Source organism: Thermobia domestica, chromosome 8 (genome assembly GCF_964235325.1).
Source record: "Thermobia domestica chromosome 8, izTheDome1.hap1.1, whole genome shotgun sequence".
In the NCBI taxonomy this organism is placed as follows: Eukaryota; Metazoa; Arthropoda; class Insecta; order Zygentoma; family Lepismatidae; genus Thermobia; species Thermobia domestica.
In genome coordinates this window covers 16,329,825-16,348,742 of record NC_137461.1, presented here as the reverse complement: position 1 = coordinate 16,348,742, position 18,918 = coordinate 16,329,825, and the positions used below count along the sequence as shown (strand labels likewise).

Sequence of the window (18,918 nt, the reverse complement as noted above, 5' to 3'; positions counted from 1 at the left end):
AATGCCATGTGGCATTACAGTCCATGGAAATCTGCAACAAAAAAGAGTCCTGGGACGTACTTCCAAAAATTCATGAAGAAGAGAAAAGCCACTAGAGACCGGCAGTCTAAATCCACATCACGGAGAGTTAGAAGAAAACTGGAGTTACAGCCGGAGAATAACAAAGACTATGGGCCAAATGCAGAGAAGCCACCAATGTCACCGCCATCTCTTCATACGGCATGCAAAGGGGAACTCTCTTCATTTACAGTAAGTAATCCATTACTACGTCTATTATTAGTAGTTGTAGTGGTAGGAGTATCAACACTGCTTTGTTTGAGTACAAATTAATTTCCTGAAATTGCCTTGCTTCAGGACACGTAAGAACGCAGTTTTCTTTCAAGTTGTAGCGTTTTTTAAAAATGCCCATTATTCACCTGCAGCAGATAATAATAATAATAATAATAATAATAATAATAATAATAATAATAATAATAATAATAATAATAATAATAATAATAATAATAATAATAATAATAGAAATATTTGTGATCTGCAATTTCCCTGCGAAAAGAAATAGCCAAAATATCATGATAACTGATGACAGGTTGGGTGGCCTCTGGGATCGATCCCAGGATCCTCGGATCCCACACTCGCGTTCTGCCGCTGACCTCCATCCCTCAGATATGCATATATTTGATATCTGCTTTGTTTTGGCCGCCAATACTGTATAATTCTGGGTTTGCGTTCAAGCAACAGGAGGTAGTCCAGATTACTTCATATCATGTTTAATTCTTTCCTTTTCAAGAAGATAAAAGAAAAAATAGACTACGAGGTTTGTTGCTAATCGTTTTCATTCAGATTTAGCCAGGTTTCATTGGGTTTTACTAGGATTTATTCAGGGCTTATTTTTCTTGTTTCTATTTATTTATTTATTTGTGCATTTGCGAGAGTGGCGGCGACCCCTCAGAGGGAATTTCGAACAAAAGACAAAGGCCTTCCTTCCAGGACCGACCCTTCCTTCCTGTATTTTCCTTTCTCAAATTATGCAGATTTTCAGTGTTATACTTTGTACACAAGGTCTACTTGTGTGTGCGTATAAAACTCTTTTCATTGTATTTTAGATTACTGCCGAGGAGAGAGCAGCAATCGAATCTTCATCCAGAGGACAGCATGGAAATTTGATATATGAGCAACATCGGCGTAACAGACTCACTGCCTCGATGTTTGGAAAAGTGATGAAGCGAAAAGATAGTACGCCATGCCACGCACTTGTAAAGCAAATACTTTACCAAAAAAATATTTGGACGACAGCTATTGAATATGGCAAAAATAACGAAGATGTGGCTCTTCAAAGGCTTGCATATGAAAAGGGATGGACAATAGAAAAAGGAGGACTAATTATTGATCTCCAACATGGTTTCTTGGGAGCAAGTCCTGATGGTAAGTTTTCTGACTTCTTGCAATTATTTTTATATGATGATAAACATGCAGCGGCCCTAATCTGGTCTTACAATCCTTTGCAAATACTGGAGCCGTTTATTGTCCATGATTTGTCTTTCCTATTAATGCATTTCATATTGTTTACTTTATGCGTTTACTTAATGCATATTTTTTATACTTTATGCGTGTAAGCTACTTTCCCAGACGTAGTGGGAACAGTGTTGAATTCAGGCATCTTCCTCGGGAGGGCACATACTTTACCATATATATCTAGTGGTTACCGTCTCTGACTGCTGGTCGTGGGGTCCCAGATTCGATTCCTGGCTCTGCCAAAGCGAGATGGTCTAGAACGGTGCCCATCCAGAATCGTGATGCAACTGGGAAGCTACTGTGTATAAAAGACAGTGGCGAACAGGGTTGAGAGCTTCAGCTCTCCTGTTGTAACACTTCTGGTAAGCTTGTGAAAACATCCTCATTTCCTTTCTGAAAATTTCCAGATTAATTCGTGCCAGTCACTAGAGAAAAACAGTCATACTTGCAGTAGGGACCTCATCTTGGCTTTACTACGCAGTACTGACCAGGGCAGAAGGAGCCTCACTTTGTGGAGATCCCTGGTTTATATATGCATTATCCACGTGACATGTCTCTTGTGGCCAGTTCCTATCTAAATGGTTTTGTTTCTTTTCCCTTACTCTTTTCATGAACTTAGGTTATAGATAGTTATTGCCTGATTTTGCAACAGTACATTTTTCTCTTACAGATTATACCGTATAGACCAAATATGGATACCTTTTACATAATAATATAGACTTTACATAAAGTTTTCTAGTTAACTTTTCCTCCTATATCAAACATTAATTTAACATATTCATACAAAACAATATATTGGAAAGCTTGTTGTTAGACACAATGTTATGCCCCTTCCGTTCTCCACAAACCACGACCGACACTAGGTTCGCGGTAGTTTTTTTCTTTCTTTTTGTGGCCGTCATATTTGTGAATCAGTAACTCATCTACTCATGATGTTCGGCGCTTTTCATGGCATACGAATATACCTGAAGTTGCCCAGAAAATATTTTCTCTCTCACCGTGGCTCGACAGGAAGCACTCGCTTGTCAGACAACTTTTCGTTCAGCGCAACGAATTCTTTCACCGCTGTCCGTCTTCCTTCACGGGATTACGCTTCATATCAATGCATATAGCTCCAAAACTTGTGTTGGTGGGGGTTAGGAGGAGGGCAACGAAAAACCGCAAGATACGACAGAGGTAACTCCAAACTGCCGATATATTTGGTTATGGTGATTATAATATCGTGTGAGGGCGAGGATGTCCTAGAGAGGATGGGCATCTCTTTACATTCTTATCAAAGCCTATTCAGCCGTTCTACTGTACTAGGGGAAAGTAAGTAATTAGTAATTAGAAATTAAACGTTCACAAAACTTGTTCAATCAGCTATTTTTATAACTGCGAAAGTGCTGCTTGTAGCACATACATGATTTACAATTCGTATGAATCTGTGCTTAATCCTTTATCCTATTCTTGTATTCTTCAGGTTTCATTGTAGAAGAGAATGCCCTAGTGGAGGTAAAATGTCTTCCTTCCCTTAGAGGCAAAAATATGGAAGAAGAAATAAGACAGAGGAAAGGTTTGTTCCTAGAGATCTCCGGTGAGGGTAGCTTGAGGCTAAAACGGAACAGTGATTGTTATTACCAGATCCAAGGACGGTTAAACATTTCAGAGATCAGTAAGTGTTACCTCGTTGTCTATATTGATGAGGCCACACCATTGCACCTTGAGGTTGTGGAGAGAAATGGAGATTTGTGGAGCAATGTAATGGTTCCAAAATTGTCAAGATTTTTTTAAGGAATGCATGTTGCCAGAGATTGTTGACCCCATGATACCACGCAACATGCATTGCAGAGACCCAGAATACATTACGAACGCTCAACGTGCATTACATGAAAGAAAAGAATGTGGGAAAAGATAATTTTCAGTACTTTCTGTTATATATATATATATATATATATCCGTGTAACGTAGGTTCCTGTCACCACGGCATGGCGCGTCCTCAGGTTGCGGATCGAGGAGAAGGCCTCTAGATATAGAGGTTAGCTGCGAATATACTGAATAAGCAGTCGCGGACAACCGACTAGGACTGGTCCTCCAGCTTGGGGGTTTGGGTAAGGCTAACAACCTTATCCTGTATCTGTTTATCTATCTATCTATCTATCTATCTATCTATCTATCTATCTATCTATCTATCTATCTATCTATCTATCTATCTATCTATCTATCTATATCTATATCTATATATATCTATATCTATATCTATATATATCTATCTATCTATATATATATATATATATATATATATATATATATATATATACACACTTGTTCAGAAATATTCACAAAAGCCTCGGACAGGGACTGATAACTTGCCACGACCTCAGCAAAAGAAAATGGACATGAGATTTGGAACTTGAAATATTAGAAGTCTTTATATTTTACGCATTAAAATCCGTAACGAGTGAATTAGAGAAATACATAATTGACCTAGTAGGAGTTCAGGAAGTTATGTGGGAAGGAAATGAAGCTGTGAATTCCGGAAATTTTAAGTTCTTTTACGGGGAAGGAAATAAAAATCACCAGTTAGGAACAGGGTTTTCGCCCACAAACGAATATTACCAGCAATTAAACGGCTTGAATTTGTTACTCAAAGATTTTCTTCAATTACTCTTAAGGGACGGTGGTGTGATATTATTGTTTTAATTGTACACGCTCCAACTGAAGATAAGGATGACGATATAAGACAATTTTTACTAAGTGGAACGTTTATTTGACCAACTCCCGCGGTACCATGTGAAAATTCTATTATGGGATTTTAATGCGAAGATAGAACGAGAGGATATTTTCAAACCGATTATAAGGAACGAAAGTCAGCATAAGGAAAGTAATGACAACGGTGTTAGACTCGTGAACTTTGCAACATCCAAAAATCTAATCGTGAAGAGTACATTGTTAGGGTCGTCAAGTCTAGGAGGCTTAGGTGGGCAGGTCATGTAGCTAGAATGGAAGAAAGTAGAAACGCTTTCAAAGTCTTGAATGGAAGACCAATCGGAAATCGATATATATAACTCTCTGGCCTATGGAACCCAGAGGTTCAACGCCGCGTTCACAAAAGCTCTCCACTGACTTATATCCAGTATAGCTAACTGCATCCAGTTTCTACTTTGTATTCCTATCTCTGCGAGATCCATCTTAACATTGTCCTCCCATTTGCGCCTAGGTCTTCCTAATGGTCATTTTCCAATTGGTCTTACCATTCAAGACTTGGAAAGCGTTTCTATATATACGAGGGTCACTACGAAAGTTTCGAGATGTGAAATAACTTAATACTTAAAATCAATTTAACACTTACATTTTCTCAAAATATTCACCATTACACTGTACACACTTTTGCATCCTCGAAAACCATTTGTGGAAGCAGTGTTGCCAGTCTTTTTCTTCAAGTGTTGAAAGTACATTCTCGTAAGCCACTACAGCTTCTTCAGGGCTGCAAAATCTCTTCCCACGCATGCTATCTTTGATCCTGGGGAACAGAAAAAAATCACACGGGGCCAGGTCAGGGCTATACGGCGGATGAGTCATAAGTTTGACCTCCGTAGATTCTAAAAACTGAATTGTGATGTTGGCCGTGTGTGCGGACGCGTTGTCATGATGAAGCAGGATCCCACGCAACCCAGTTCTTGGTCGCCGTTCCCGAAGCTCTGGAACACTTTTGTTCGGCAAACAGTGGTGCACCACTGAGCAGTAACAGTCCTTTGTTCATCAAGTGGAACAGTTGCAACATGACCAGATTTGGAGAAGAAAGTTGCGACCATCTTCTTCCCCACACTTCGCGATCGCTTCACTTTCGTGGGTGGATTTTCGTCTGGAAAGATCCAAACTGTAGACTGGCGTTTATTTTCAGAGTCAAATTGATAGATCCAAGTCTCATCACCAGTAACAATGTCAGAGATGGTCGAGAATTGCCTCCATCAAATCTTGCAAGCATTTCTTCACACCATTCCACACGCATGCGCTTCTGCTGTTCAGTGAAAGTGTGAGGCACCCAACGAGATGAAACCTTCCTGAGCCGAAGATGATCATGAAGAATTTTTGTTACTGCTGGCGATCCAATGTTCACTGTAGATTCAATGTCCTTGAAAGTTGTTCGAGGATTTTCTCGAATCATTTGTTCCACAGCGGCAATGTTTTCATCTGACACAGCTATTGCCGGACGTCCAGCTCTCTCTTCATCTTTAAGCGATGTCTGGCCTCTTCTGAATTCACCAAACCATCGAAAAATTGTAGCACGGGAAGGAGCGAGGTCTCCAAATGCCCCCTGCAAACGGTCAAGGCTTTGTGTCTCGTTCAAACCACTTTTGAAATCGTAAAGGATCATTGCCCGAAAATGTTCCCTTTCGAGCTCCATTCTAGAGAGCCGAATACTGCTCATATTAACAAACAAGTGAAGGCAATACGGCCACGCCGATAAGCGAGGCAAGTTGAAACTTTCTTCGCTTCTTCACTCTGGATACCACTACCGAACGCAATTGTTGGAATTCAAATACTGTACCACAACAATGCGTATCTCAAAACTTTCGTAGTGACCCTCGTATATATATATATATATATATATATATATATATATATATATATATATATATATATATATATATATATAGAGAGAGAGAGAGAGAGAGAGAGAGAGAGGGGGGGGGAACTTGAATAAAACGGAAATTCCCCCCGGACCACCCCCTGAAATCATGACTGCATAGGAGAAACCGAGGTATTCTCGAACACTGAGGTAATGCCGAACACCCAAGTTTACACCGAAGGAAACTTGTAAGAAAACAGACGATTTTGCTGCATGCTAGCGGAGGGACCTGGACAAGTGTAGCATACATTTGATGGCAGTCAATTGAGTGGATTACCAGGAAGATGTTTTGTTGTGTTTGTCGATTCACCTATGAAATTGATTCAACAATCTGCGCAACGTAACTTGGCTCTTCTCTTATCTATATTATTACAGATAAGGCTATATATTTCCTTATATTTGAGCATTAGTTTTTTGTAATCTTACTAGCCAGTATGCAGTCAATAATTAGTTTCAATTTTAACAATAAATTGACGCCTCATGGGGAAACGACAGACAGAATGTTCACCATTACCTGGAGTGTTCGGGATTGCCCAATGGTGTGAAATAAATTATGAAAAAATTTTAATTAGTTTTTCCTTATTGAAATGCAAGTAATAAGTCAATGAAATTGGTTTGGGAAATACATCATGTCTTGATATTGAGCGTTATTAGCTTTGTTAATTAGAATAGTTTGCTATATTTATTATTTTTAGAATTATTACTTCATTATTTCATGGTCAGTAATCCTATTTTACATATCTGATCTTTCATTATAGGCTGCAATTTTTTCTGTGTGTGTGATTCACAGAGTGTTTTACAAATTTATTTAGCCTAGTAGCATTCATTAGCAGTTAGCTAATTTTGTTCAGCCGATTAACCGCATTTCAACAGTGGACTAATAAAGAATACTGTCTTTGGGAGAAAACATAAATGCCTATATAGGTATATGTGATTTCTACAGTTCAAAATAATGTTTTCATTTTAATGAATATTTTCCTTAATGTACCGTTATTTCTGAATTTATTTCATAAGATTGCATTTGTTTAGCCTATTATGTATTGACTTTCATGTGTAATAATTTCAAAGATAATGAGGTCTGGACACGTTTCTCATTAATTTGAGTTATGTTTGTAATTATAATTCCTATTAAAGATTTAAATACTAAATTACAGTATAATTTTAATGTATTTTAATGCATTTCCCTTCTTTCGTAAAGGAAAGTTTAAAGTAAACAGTATGTTCTGGATTACCCCGACCAATGAGGCAATCCCGAACATAGGAACATTTTTCAAACATCTCACTAATTTATTGAAAAATGTTACTTTTGACTTTCCTCTGCATTTTAGTAGAAAGGAAAAGCTCCAAGCTTTCTATACACAAGAAATATTAATGTTTTATTTCTAAAAACAAAGGAGTTATTTATAATCAAAGCTTAAGTGTTCGTGAATACCCCGGTCTCCTCTACATACATCCCCTGTAACTCCCGTAGAGCTGACTGGGGTGTCTTACCCCCACAGTGTTTGGGTATAATATATATATATATATATATATATATATATATATATATATATATATATATATATATATAGAGAGAGAGAGAGAGAGAGAGAGAGAGAGAGAGAGAGAGAATATGCTTTACGAATCCCCCCCTTCACGAGTTTCTGGCTACGCCTCTGGACCTTTCATGCATTTCGGTCCTTCGCTATTCTTGTCATCTTGACGTAAGTATTGTACTAGGGATGCACACGAGACGAACCGAGACAGGATTTTCCTGACAAAATTCGAGTCGAGACACGGCTCTTCCAATAGAGAAATATACATTTTTCGAGTGGAGACATCACTTTTACATCACATTTTCAAGACGAGACTGCCACAAATCTTGTCTCGTGCGCATACTTATATTGCACAATTAGGCAGTAGCGGCGTAAGGGCAGGGCGAGCGTTGCCCTCGCCCCGGGCCCCGACGGTAGGTAAAAAATAATTACTAAGGAACCTTGTTAGCATGAGCCGTACAAGGGCCGTCAAGGTTTATAATCCATACCTTCCCTAAAAGTAAACGCAATTAATTGTCAATCAATATTACACCAAATAACGGATAAAACAACAAATATCTGTCTAATAAAGCTAAAGAGTGCTGGATTTCCGTATAAGCTAAACAAGATATGAGCTTCGGGTCTCACTCCCTTGGATATAGGTGAAAAAGTAAAGTAAACGCTTCATACTCTTGGGGGACCTAAGAAAAAGACTGAATGCAGGTAATATATATATATATATATATATATATATATATATATATATATATATATATATAAACGTTTCACTTCTTGGGGCTCCCAAGAAAATTAAAGAAAAATTTGAATATAGGTGAAAAATAAGTAAAATAAAAGTTTTACTCTCTTGGAGCTCCAAAGAAATTTAAAGGAAAAATGTACTCGTATGTGGATTAAAATATGATTAAAATAAAAGTTTCACTCTATTCAATAACCTAAGAGAAATTTATAGGAAAAAGCTGAGTGTAGATTAATATATATATATATATATATATATATATATATATATATATATATATAACTCCCTCCTTATTCTTCTTAGGCATATTAATCACATTATTAACTGTAATTCAATGATGACGAGATGTTACTCGAGAAGGAACATATCAAGGATTACACACTATGTACAGTAAAATGATTGCTATTAAAAGTAAGGATCTTGCAATGGCCTGTACTAAAAAATACTTTAGAGCAGATTCGGTATGACGTTGATTGTTGGTCTTTGAAATCAGTATATATATATATATATATATATATATATATATATATATATATAAAAGTCAAAGTATATTGTGTTGTTTACATTCTACGGTCTTATGATGCAAGTAATGGGGATCCGTCTGCTAACCTGCTTCCTAAATTATCACTGATTATTTATTCCTTTATTTATTTATTCATATATCAGTTCAATAGAAGGGTAGAAAGAAGGGATCAACGTACATAATGCTTTATTAGGGTACTAGCATTCTTTGCTAGCTAAAAGCTCTTTAGTGCAGACGCTATAGTCGCTGATTCACTTTTTTTTTTGTCCTTTACAAGTCGAATTTTCGATGTTTATCAGACACTATGCATCGAAGAAAGACTTTTATAATGGAAAAGAATTCTGAAGCCACCACCATTCTCTGAACAGGACACAGCATGCTGGACTCACTCACTTTCCTCCTCGTTAGGGCGGTGGCACAGGAACATTACAAGAGTCATAAGTTCGTAACAATTCGCATGCCATTCGTATACTTTTACCGCACACAGTGTTCCTATTCTTCACCACATGCTTTGAAACCAGAAACCGGTTCCGGTTCTCCTTCCCAACAACGGGAGAGGGAGTGGGAAAACAAATTACTTTGAAATAGATGTTGTTTCAGAAATCCGCATGTGTTATTGATCAACACTCGACCGTGTTGGTGCAAAGATGTCAAGATTGCAACGCTTAACTTTTCACTCCTAAGACATTTTGAAAAACTTTTCAAAAACGCCACAGAGTGCGCGGTCAGTCCGCGATGGCATTGCCCTCTTTAGAGAGCGCCACAAAGTTCGTGTTCCTGGAAAAACTTTAAGGTTGTGCAAATTTTGTTTTCTCTTACTTGTTCTACGAGCAGTTCTTCAAACGTTGTTCTTACCTCCGCCATGTTAGTCAGTGAATACAATAGTGTACGCGCGCTACTTCCGTCAGAATTGAACAAATTTCTACTCTGACGCGAGTGTAGCGCGCCATCTCCGATGCGTGATTTCATTGGCTGTTTAGCACAATCGCTCGCAACTCACGGAGGTAAAGGACACATGAAAATCCGCCTTTAGTACTAAATTTGACCTAACTTCAGATACATTTACTAAACTCTGGTTTACAACCTGACACTTGCCTCCCGAATGGTACCATTGCCTCCTAGAACTATGCCTGTCACCGACAGAACAAAAACTCCATTCCCTGTAACAAAAATCTAACTTAATTGATTTTTAGCATAAAGTGAAGATGGAAATATTGTTTAGCGACAGGCAAAACATTCCCACCCATTCTTGGTATATTTGGAGTTCAGTGAAGGTCAAGGTCAGAGCTCAATTTACCGCATAATGCCTGCAATCCTCTATTGTGAAAGTGGAGCCGCTAAGCAACACAAACTGTAAATAGCTATTGCATACTTTGTAACATGTTTCTTGAACGTTTGGCTTTATTCCAACTATCGTAAACGAAAGTCAATAATTATTAAAGAATTGCAATTGATCGGCCCCAGCCCAGCCCGACCTGAAGATAAATCAGTGTCGGCCAGCTCAAGCCCGGCCCGGCCCAAAGAAATAACAGTGTCGGCCCGCCCAAGCCCGGCCCGGCCCAAAGAAACAACACAGTCGGCCCGCCCAAGCCCGGCCCGTGCAGGTCTCTAAGAGCTATTGCTGACGTCATTGGAAAGGAATGTGCTGACGTTCGAAATCTGATTTCATCACAATTGCTGACGTCATGCTGACAAAATCAAATTCAGAGATCCGGCTGAGTACTGAATTCAAATTGATGACTTCGACCCAAGAATCCTTTGTAATATAAAGATACAGATCCAGTGTTTAAGAAACGTAATAATTCTACTTGTTTTGAAATTTCCATGGGTAAATATCTTGCTGGTAAAATAATATTCTTATCATTTTCAAATTTCACTACGATTCGTAATCCAAACTTTGTAGGGATCATTCGGCTAGCTAAGAGTCTATACGGTATATTCTGTTGTAAATCAGTAATCTTGGTAAATGATTTCATCACATTACTGTGTTTAGAAACTGTAGAGAAGTAGCCATGATGACGTTATGAACAATACTAACCCGAACGATACTTATTTCCCAAAATTTAAGATTGGTGCACAAATACACCTATGTCTTATGAAAACAAGTAATAAATCCTGTACTCATTCAATAATAAAGCCATATCATAGAAGATAAAATTTGTCAATAACCTTCGAAATTTGAACATTTGGCCATAAGAGTAACACCAACATTTACAGTGGGTTCTACAGAACGTTTACCAAATTTTATTTGGTAATTCCCAAATTAAAGGAATGGTACTATGTACCCCAACAAAAGTTAAAAACAAAACATTAAAGTATAAAGGAAATGACCCCTGTATACATACAATTATTTCCAAAATTTAAATATTTTGACAATTTTTTACCCAGGAAAGGGAACGAGATTTATAATGGTACTTATTAGGGTCGTATACTATTGTACCAAATTGGGCAACTTCCAAATTTTAAGGGGTGAGCCAATGTACCCTTCCTAAATTTTTAATTTACCTATATTTTAAGAAAGATGATAGACCTCTGTACACGTCAATATGTTCATATAATGTAATAAAACTTTATCAAAGGGAATAAATTGGGTCAATATCCTCCGAAAATTAATTTTTTGAGAATTCTTTTTAACCGCAACAGGGAACGAGATGGATCTCCGAAGTTTATAACTAGTGATACATATTAGAGTCTTATACTATTATATGACATTTTTAAATTGGACAATTTCCAAAATTTAAGGGTGGGCCAATGTACCTCTGCAAAATTTTAAGATGGAAGCATCGATGTACCTATATCTTAAGAAATAGAATAGACCCCTGTACATGCCCACTAATCACATAAAGTAATAAGACCTAATCCCAAAGTTAAACATAGTGAATAATCTCCGAAATTTAAATTTTCGGCACATTTTTTATCCATGAAAGGGAAGGAGGTGAACCATCCATATTTATAGCGGTACATATTGAGGTCCTGTACTATGATACCAAATGCTTATATTGGACAATTTCTAAAATTGATGGGATGAGCCAATGTACCTATGTCTTATGATAGGAAATGGACCCCTATACATGAGAATATAACCATATAAGGTAATAGGACCTCATCAAAGGGGATAAAATGGGCCAAAAACAAAACACGTGGTACAACGTATTGCTTACGTTTATAGTTTGGCAATTTTGTACCCCTAAAAGGAAACGAGGTGGACCACCCAAATTTATAGTGATCTATATTAAGGTCCTATACTATAATACCAAATGTTTAAATTAGGCAATTTCCAAAATTTAAGGGGTGGTTCAAGGTACTCCTCTCAAAAATTTAAAGGAGTGCATCAATATAGAAATGTCTTATGAAAGGGAATGGACCCCTGTATACGCCCATATAACCAAATAGGGAAATTGAACTTCATCTAAGGGAATAAATTAGGTCAAAACTCCCGAAATTTGACGTTTTGGCAATTTTTACCCATGAAAGGGAACGAGATAGACCCCCAGTACTGATCGAGGTACATACCATGGTCCTAGGCAACCATACCAAAATTTTAGATTTGGCAATTTCCAAAATTTAAGGAGGTGGTCCTAGGTACCCCTGTCAAAATTTAGGGGTGGACCAAGGTACTCCTGCCAAAATCTAGAGGGGTGGTCCTAAGTACCCCCTGCCATAATCTAGAGAGGGTGGTCCTAAGTACCCCTAGGTCACTGACCCCGGCCAACGGCATTGACCCTTGACCTATGACGTCAGAAAAATTTTTGCTGACTCGGCGCGCTATACGGGGGAGGGAGTACTACTCTACTGCATGAACCATACGTTATACTTTTTGTAGACTATCCAAGAAGGCTTGAACAGGACTCGTTCAAGACCATTCAAGTGTATTTGATGAAAAAGATATCAGCACTGACGTCATTTTTGTCTTGAATTCAATAGTTTCATTCAAGAGTTTTCGTTTCCGTCCTGTTCTAAACAATCTAATTCAAGAGCAATCAATAGCCAATCAGCGCCCGAGTTGATTACAAATACAAAATACAAAACAACTATGATTGTGTCGTGAGACAGAGCAGCAGTTGTTCAATAAATATATTTTATTACTCTTTTCCACAATTGCCCAAGGGCGCCGATTTTTCTGTAAATGTGAAGGGGCCCATGCAGATGCAGATGGCATATATATGACGATTTTAAGACAAATTGCATTCAAATTATGTCAAATATTGTATATAAACAAATACTATGAGGGGGCCCACATGAGCTTTGGGGATCCTGCCCCCCAGGATCGGCGCCCTTGCAATTATCTGATATTGAAAGTATGCATTATAATAATAAGAAAGCAAATATCCGCACACGAAGATATTGTTAGTATTATTGCTGATAATATAAACAATTTATGTAGTTACAGTGCTTGCATGCTTATAATTATTGTTAAGTATCAATAAAGCGATAGGTATAATAATATAAATTTGAAAATTTAATATACAAGAATATCGGGTGTAGATTAAGAAAGAAGAGACCATCAAATACAATATATATATATCTGACTTTTCTTGCTTCAATAAGACGTTTTGTCCTGTTATTAATCTGGGATAATGACAAATAATTACATACAGATTGATAATATGCGCGAAAACTGAAGTACCCTAGAAATGATTACATGTTATGCATTATAATATATACAATTACTTTATTACGAACTTTACACGTAGTGTTTTAGAAGTTATTTCTCAAGGTAAAAGTTGCGTTCATGCGTACAGATTAATTTTATGGGGTCTTTGCCGTAAGGTACAAGTACACGCGTGCAAAAAAAAATAAATAAAATAAAAAAAATAAATAAAAAATAAATAAAAATAAAAACTAGAATGATATTTAATAGTGTCAGGGCAGGAGTGTACAAGAGGGCCGACGCGAAAAGACGTCCGTAGGGAGCAGGCGCGTCATTGACGAAGGTGATAGTACAAGAAACAAGAATAAGAATAAGGCACAAATAAGAATAGTGAAACAAACCTTTGATGTCATATTCATTTATTTGAACTCAACTATAGCTCCTGTAATGGTTTGATAGTGGTGACATTTAACTTCTAAACATAAAATACTTGTTTCCTACATTATACAAGCATGTTCCGATAGTGGAAATTATTGTCCGAGACAATCCTCTTTCATATGCACCCACACATTTTAACAGTAAAATTACTATTTTTTTTGACGGGCTATTCTAAAGCAGTACAAAACATGGGAAAGGTTTGTGAAGAAAGTCTGGTGCAGATATGAGCGGTAAGTCCAGTAACTGAAAAACTATTGTCATTGTTTCATTTGGTTTCCTGTGTTTTCAGCCTTTTCTTTAAACAGTCTTCAATACCATAGCATAAACAACATCATAAGGCAGTCATTTCCTCGCGTTATACACAATTTTGGGAAGGAGTACGATTTTTTAGTGTAATTCTATCATCAGTACTCCATATGACGAATCAAATTATTTTTGTTAAAAAAAATCTTAGTACAGGGAACGATTTTATGCCTAAGCAGCAGTTTGTTCTTTTAACGTAAGCTAACCTAACTCGCCTTTAATGTAAAAGGGACAAAATACTTAGTGAAAATTCAATCAATTGATCAACAAAATCAATTGATTTGTTTTCGAAATGATTTAACATAATCTATTAAATTCCAAATGCCTGGAGAAAGTTAGGAAAGAAATGCTAATATAGTTATTCATGCACAGGTCTGAAGTAGATCAGTACGCAGTTTCGCTTTCGTTTGTTTTCATAGTTTCGGTCAATTGTTTTGGACTGCCACCTATCAACAAGTACATAAGACGTGATTCAATACCTCTATGATTATGTAAACGTTGTTTTTAAGATCGTTCGAGACTTTTGTTCAAGTGTCTTGAACAATATTCCTTTGAACGTTTAAATTTGAGGTATGGAATGATCTTGTTCAAGCTTTTTTCGACGGTGTATAAACAATATTAGTCTAACTCTTTAGTATGGTACTAATCACGCGTCAGAACGACTCTGCATAAGGCCCATTATGTTTACTAATTTGTCAGCTCTGGCAACAAAACTGCTTCTTCCAATCGGTAACAGTTTAATGGAGAGATCATTTTCAACAATGGATACAATTTTAACTTTGGAATGGTGCCGGCACACTCCAGAATGTGTTAATGATTTGATGGTGACCTTGAAAAGACCATGTTCACCTGATGTTCCAAGTGAAAGTAAAAGTGTTGAAGCTGATTTTGAAAATTTTTATAAGTTGTGCATACATGGAATGGTTCAGAAGTCCTGTATGAGTGGCATTGGTTCAGTTGCACCACGGGAGTATTATCGTCGCTTCTTGTACACAACAATAGAACCGCAGGGGTCTAATTAAACTGGTACTCTGTGCATTTTCTTGTCAGGTGTGGTTGGACAGGCCATTACTGGTAAGAGGGAAAAGATTTATTGCCACACCGTTAGGTGGTCAGACTAATTCCTGGAAAGGTGGACGGTTAGGAGGGTTTCTAGAAAGGTTGAATGACCTGTATCACGTGATTTCTTTATAGGGTTCGTTTCTATACGAAACTCAGCATATGTGTTGGATCGTATGCCAAAGTATACTCGTTGTAGAAAGTATTACGAAATATTAAAAACTCGTTGTTAATTATTTATTTTTTCGATTTGACATGAAACTAATTAGAACTCCTATGCTGTGATTATGTTATTTTTTATTGGATCGTATGCTAAAGCATAATAGGTACAACAGCTATGCAATGATCAAATTATTTTAGGAGACGCTTTTAAAGGAAGCTCAGAGGAATTATACTTCGAAAATACTAAAAAATATGATCAAATTAATTATTTGTACTTTCGTATTATTTATAATAATACTCGTTGTTATAAATGGGAGGGAATAAACTTTATTCATGCAGGACATCTTTGTTTGCACTGCCGTGAACATCTCGTTTTACGGAGTACGTATACTTTTGCATGATAGGCTAAGCTGGTGAATATACAGAGCATGGTTTTCGTACGTCTTTCGCAGGTGAACTCAAGAGACGAACTGAGGTTTTCGCGCACTTTTTGGAAACAGGCTGGGTGGGAGTGAAAGATGGCGTTGTCGGGTAATGACCTTACAGGTATATGTTAAAACATGAAGACAAATACAGAAGAAGACTAACGCCGCGTTGGGTAGACATCACAGAATGACGAAAAGATAATAATAAATCAAGTTTGGCGCCGTGGTGGATGAACATAAGAGAATGTAGGCGGAGAATACAAAGAAGATTGAGGTTGCGGTAGGTGAACATGTTGAAACTTGCCCGTATGCTAATTGGCAATAGAAAAGAAGTTTGGCGCCGTGTGAAACAAATTAGTGATCGGGAAAAGGGGAATCACTATATTATGAAATCAGAAATCTTGTAATTTTTATAATGTAGCCAAATATGAAATAGAAAAATGAATTTTTAAATTCTTCCTTCATATGTATGTTTTAGAATTAAGTAATTCATATCGGACTCCCGAAGAGAAACATCGAAACAATTTAATGACTGTGTCTATAGCGACCACTCCCAGTCACAACCCCTCTTCAGTTTTATTAGAAATAGTGAGATAGAAGAGAAAAAGTCCTATAACTATTTTATCAGGCCTTGTTTCCATTTTGTACTAATACACAATAACACACTGAGCAAGGCTATATGATAATATGTAAAAAAAAAAAAAAAAAAACAGTATCATGTAAGAGTTTCAACACAATAACTGTGTCTTCATCAGACTTCCACTCCTTTCCGGAACGGAAGACAGAGCTATTGTGTTGAAACTTTTACGTGATACTGTTTTTTCTACATATTATCATATAGCCTTGCTCCGTGTGTTATTGTGTATTAAGAGAAAAAGGTAGGAAAAAGAAGGAAAAGAGAAAGAGGAAATAGTCCAGGCTAGCTAGGAGCTGAACCCGGACATAATTGTTGAATTCCTCAAACTTCGCCCACAGAGTCCTTGATGTGAATGTAATAACATATTAAAAGTCCCCGCCCCTCGCATGCCTGCGTCATCCAATATGGCGGCTAATCCAATATGGCCGCCAAGGGTATGATAGGTACATAGGGTTTGAAATAAAGACACCCTGCTCCTAAACTACATAACATATTAACATCCGGTAAACACCATATTAAACAGCATACATGTAGCTATTATAAACTACATTTTCATATTCATATGATAATTATTTTCTATGTAAGAAAACTTTAAAGCTAAAATTACCTGATATATTTTGCTATTCAACACAGTTTGTGCTTAAATACAGACACAACTAAAGTGATTTATGACTTTTCTTTAATATTGTTGAGTAGAGCACTTAGTTTGCAAAGATTATAATTTTGTTTCATCCTGATAGGCCCATTAGTAGCTGAATTAGAACGTTTTTCATAACATGTTACAAATAAGCAATTCACATTCAAAAAACGTTAGCGGTCGTCTACATGCCCAGTCTAGCTAACAGTTTACTTTGCACATAACTGTTGAAGTCACGAAATCTTGCACACCGAGTCTTTACTATAAATTTAATAACGTAATAAAAAGTCCTCATCTCTGCGATGTTTACTGTATATAATATGGTAGCCAGTAAAGTGTGTTATTCGATCTTTTTTATCATTTTGTGAAGCTGCAATATTGTAACTGGGTTCATTTCTATCTAAACTGAAGAAATTGTGTAGTTTTGTGTGTGTTTTTTTGCACATTTTGCATTTTATATTATGTACTGCATATTTTTATTGTATATTTCATATATTTTTATTATTGTACATATATATTTAGTAGCAGGCTACATTTATTTTAATTTTATCTTTTGCAGGTATTAATGGACATCAGGTTTACATGAAAACTATTTGCAAGTAGGAAGTTAGATTGAAGATGTCAGCATATACAGGAAGTATATGTATTTTGTGTGGGAGAGTCCCTACAGAGTCGCTTACTGTTGTAGTAAAGAGAGGTCTGTCAACTCTAATTGCATCAAGTGAGCAGAGGAGTGATGGCTTGCATGAAGAATTATCCAAATATACATCTATAGTAGTGCACAGTGAGTGTCGAAAACGATATACTTGGCAAACATCAATCAAATCTTACTTGAGAAATAGTGATTGTGATAATCCAGGCACTGTTTTTCCTGGACTGTCCACTCGTTCCACATCCTCTCAGTTTGACTTCAAAATCCATTGTCTCCTCTGTGGTGAAGAAGCAGATATAGAGAAAGAAAGCAAGAAAGCTAAGCAAGAGAGAAAGTGCATCAGTAAAGTAACCGTCTTGAAAGTGAAAGACAATATTAATAAGTATGGTACGGCTCGTGCAGACAAATGGGGAGTTGCTGTGCAGACACGTGTCAATAGTGCTATTGATTTCATTGCAGCGGAAGGAAGATACAACCAGCAATGCTATAAGTCATTCTGCAATCCTAGATCAGTGCCTCCACCACCGTTTCGAGAAACGTGATTCCTTGTATAATCCTGGGAGACCATTACTCACAGAGAAGCATCAAAATTTTGTAAAATTGTGCCGTTTTATGGAAAGTGAAGACGAATATCAGTATTCTATTTGGGAGTTGGTAGAAAAATTAAATGAATTTGGACAAGAAGGTGTGACTTACAGTGACAAACAGTTGAAACGAAAATTGAAGGATTACTTTCAGGATCGTGTAATAATCACAGATATTCCAGGTAGAAGAAGAATTGTTACTCTAAAAGATGTAGCATCAAATATCTTAAATGAAGCTTGGTACTGTGAACGCAACAAAGATCCAGAAAAGGGGAAGGAGCGCATTATTAGAACTCCAGCAAATATAATTCGACAGGGCATACAAGAGTGCACATACACAGTGGATACATATCCAACTATTGAAGACATGAAAATAGGAGGAGTTTCTTACATTCCAGACTCTCTTCAAATATTCCTTCAGGAAATAATAATAAAGATGAAGAAAGAAAAAGATACATGGGAAAGAAAATGCGTATCCATAGCGAACTGCATAGTAAAAACAACCGGGCCTC

General features: G+C 36.9%; 1 protein-coding gene across 1 annotated transcript; it reads left to right on the top strand.

Moving 5' to 3' along the window:
- LOC145691843 (uncharacterized) lies at positions 1-17,773 on the top strand. Its single transcript, XM_081767157.1, has 4 exons — positions 1-249; positions 1,104-1,422; positions 2,975-3,166; positions 17,730-17,773. The coding sequence occupies exons 1-4, from the start codon at positions 7-9 to the stop codon at positions 17,771-17,773; spliced, it is 798 nt and encodes a 265-aa protein (XP_081623283.1). The 5' UTR covers positions 1-6.
- Positions 17,774-18,918: the final 1,145 nt, after the last annotated feature.

Coding starts and splice junctions, on each gene's coding strand:
- LOC145691843 (XM_081767157.1), top strand. CDS start 7: ATGTGGCATTACAGTCCATGGAAATCTGCAACAAAAAAGAGTCCTGGG. Junction 1,423..2,974: donor CTTGGGAGCAAGTCCTGATG/GTAAGTTTTCTG, acceptor TGTATTCTTCAG/GTTTCATTGTAGAAGAGAAT. Junction 3,167..17,729: donor GTTAAACATTTCAGAGATCA/GTAAGTGTTACC, acceptor TATCTTTTGCAG/GTATTAATGGACATCAGGTT.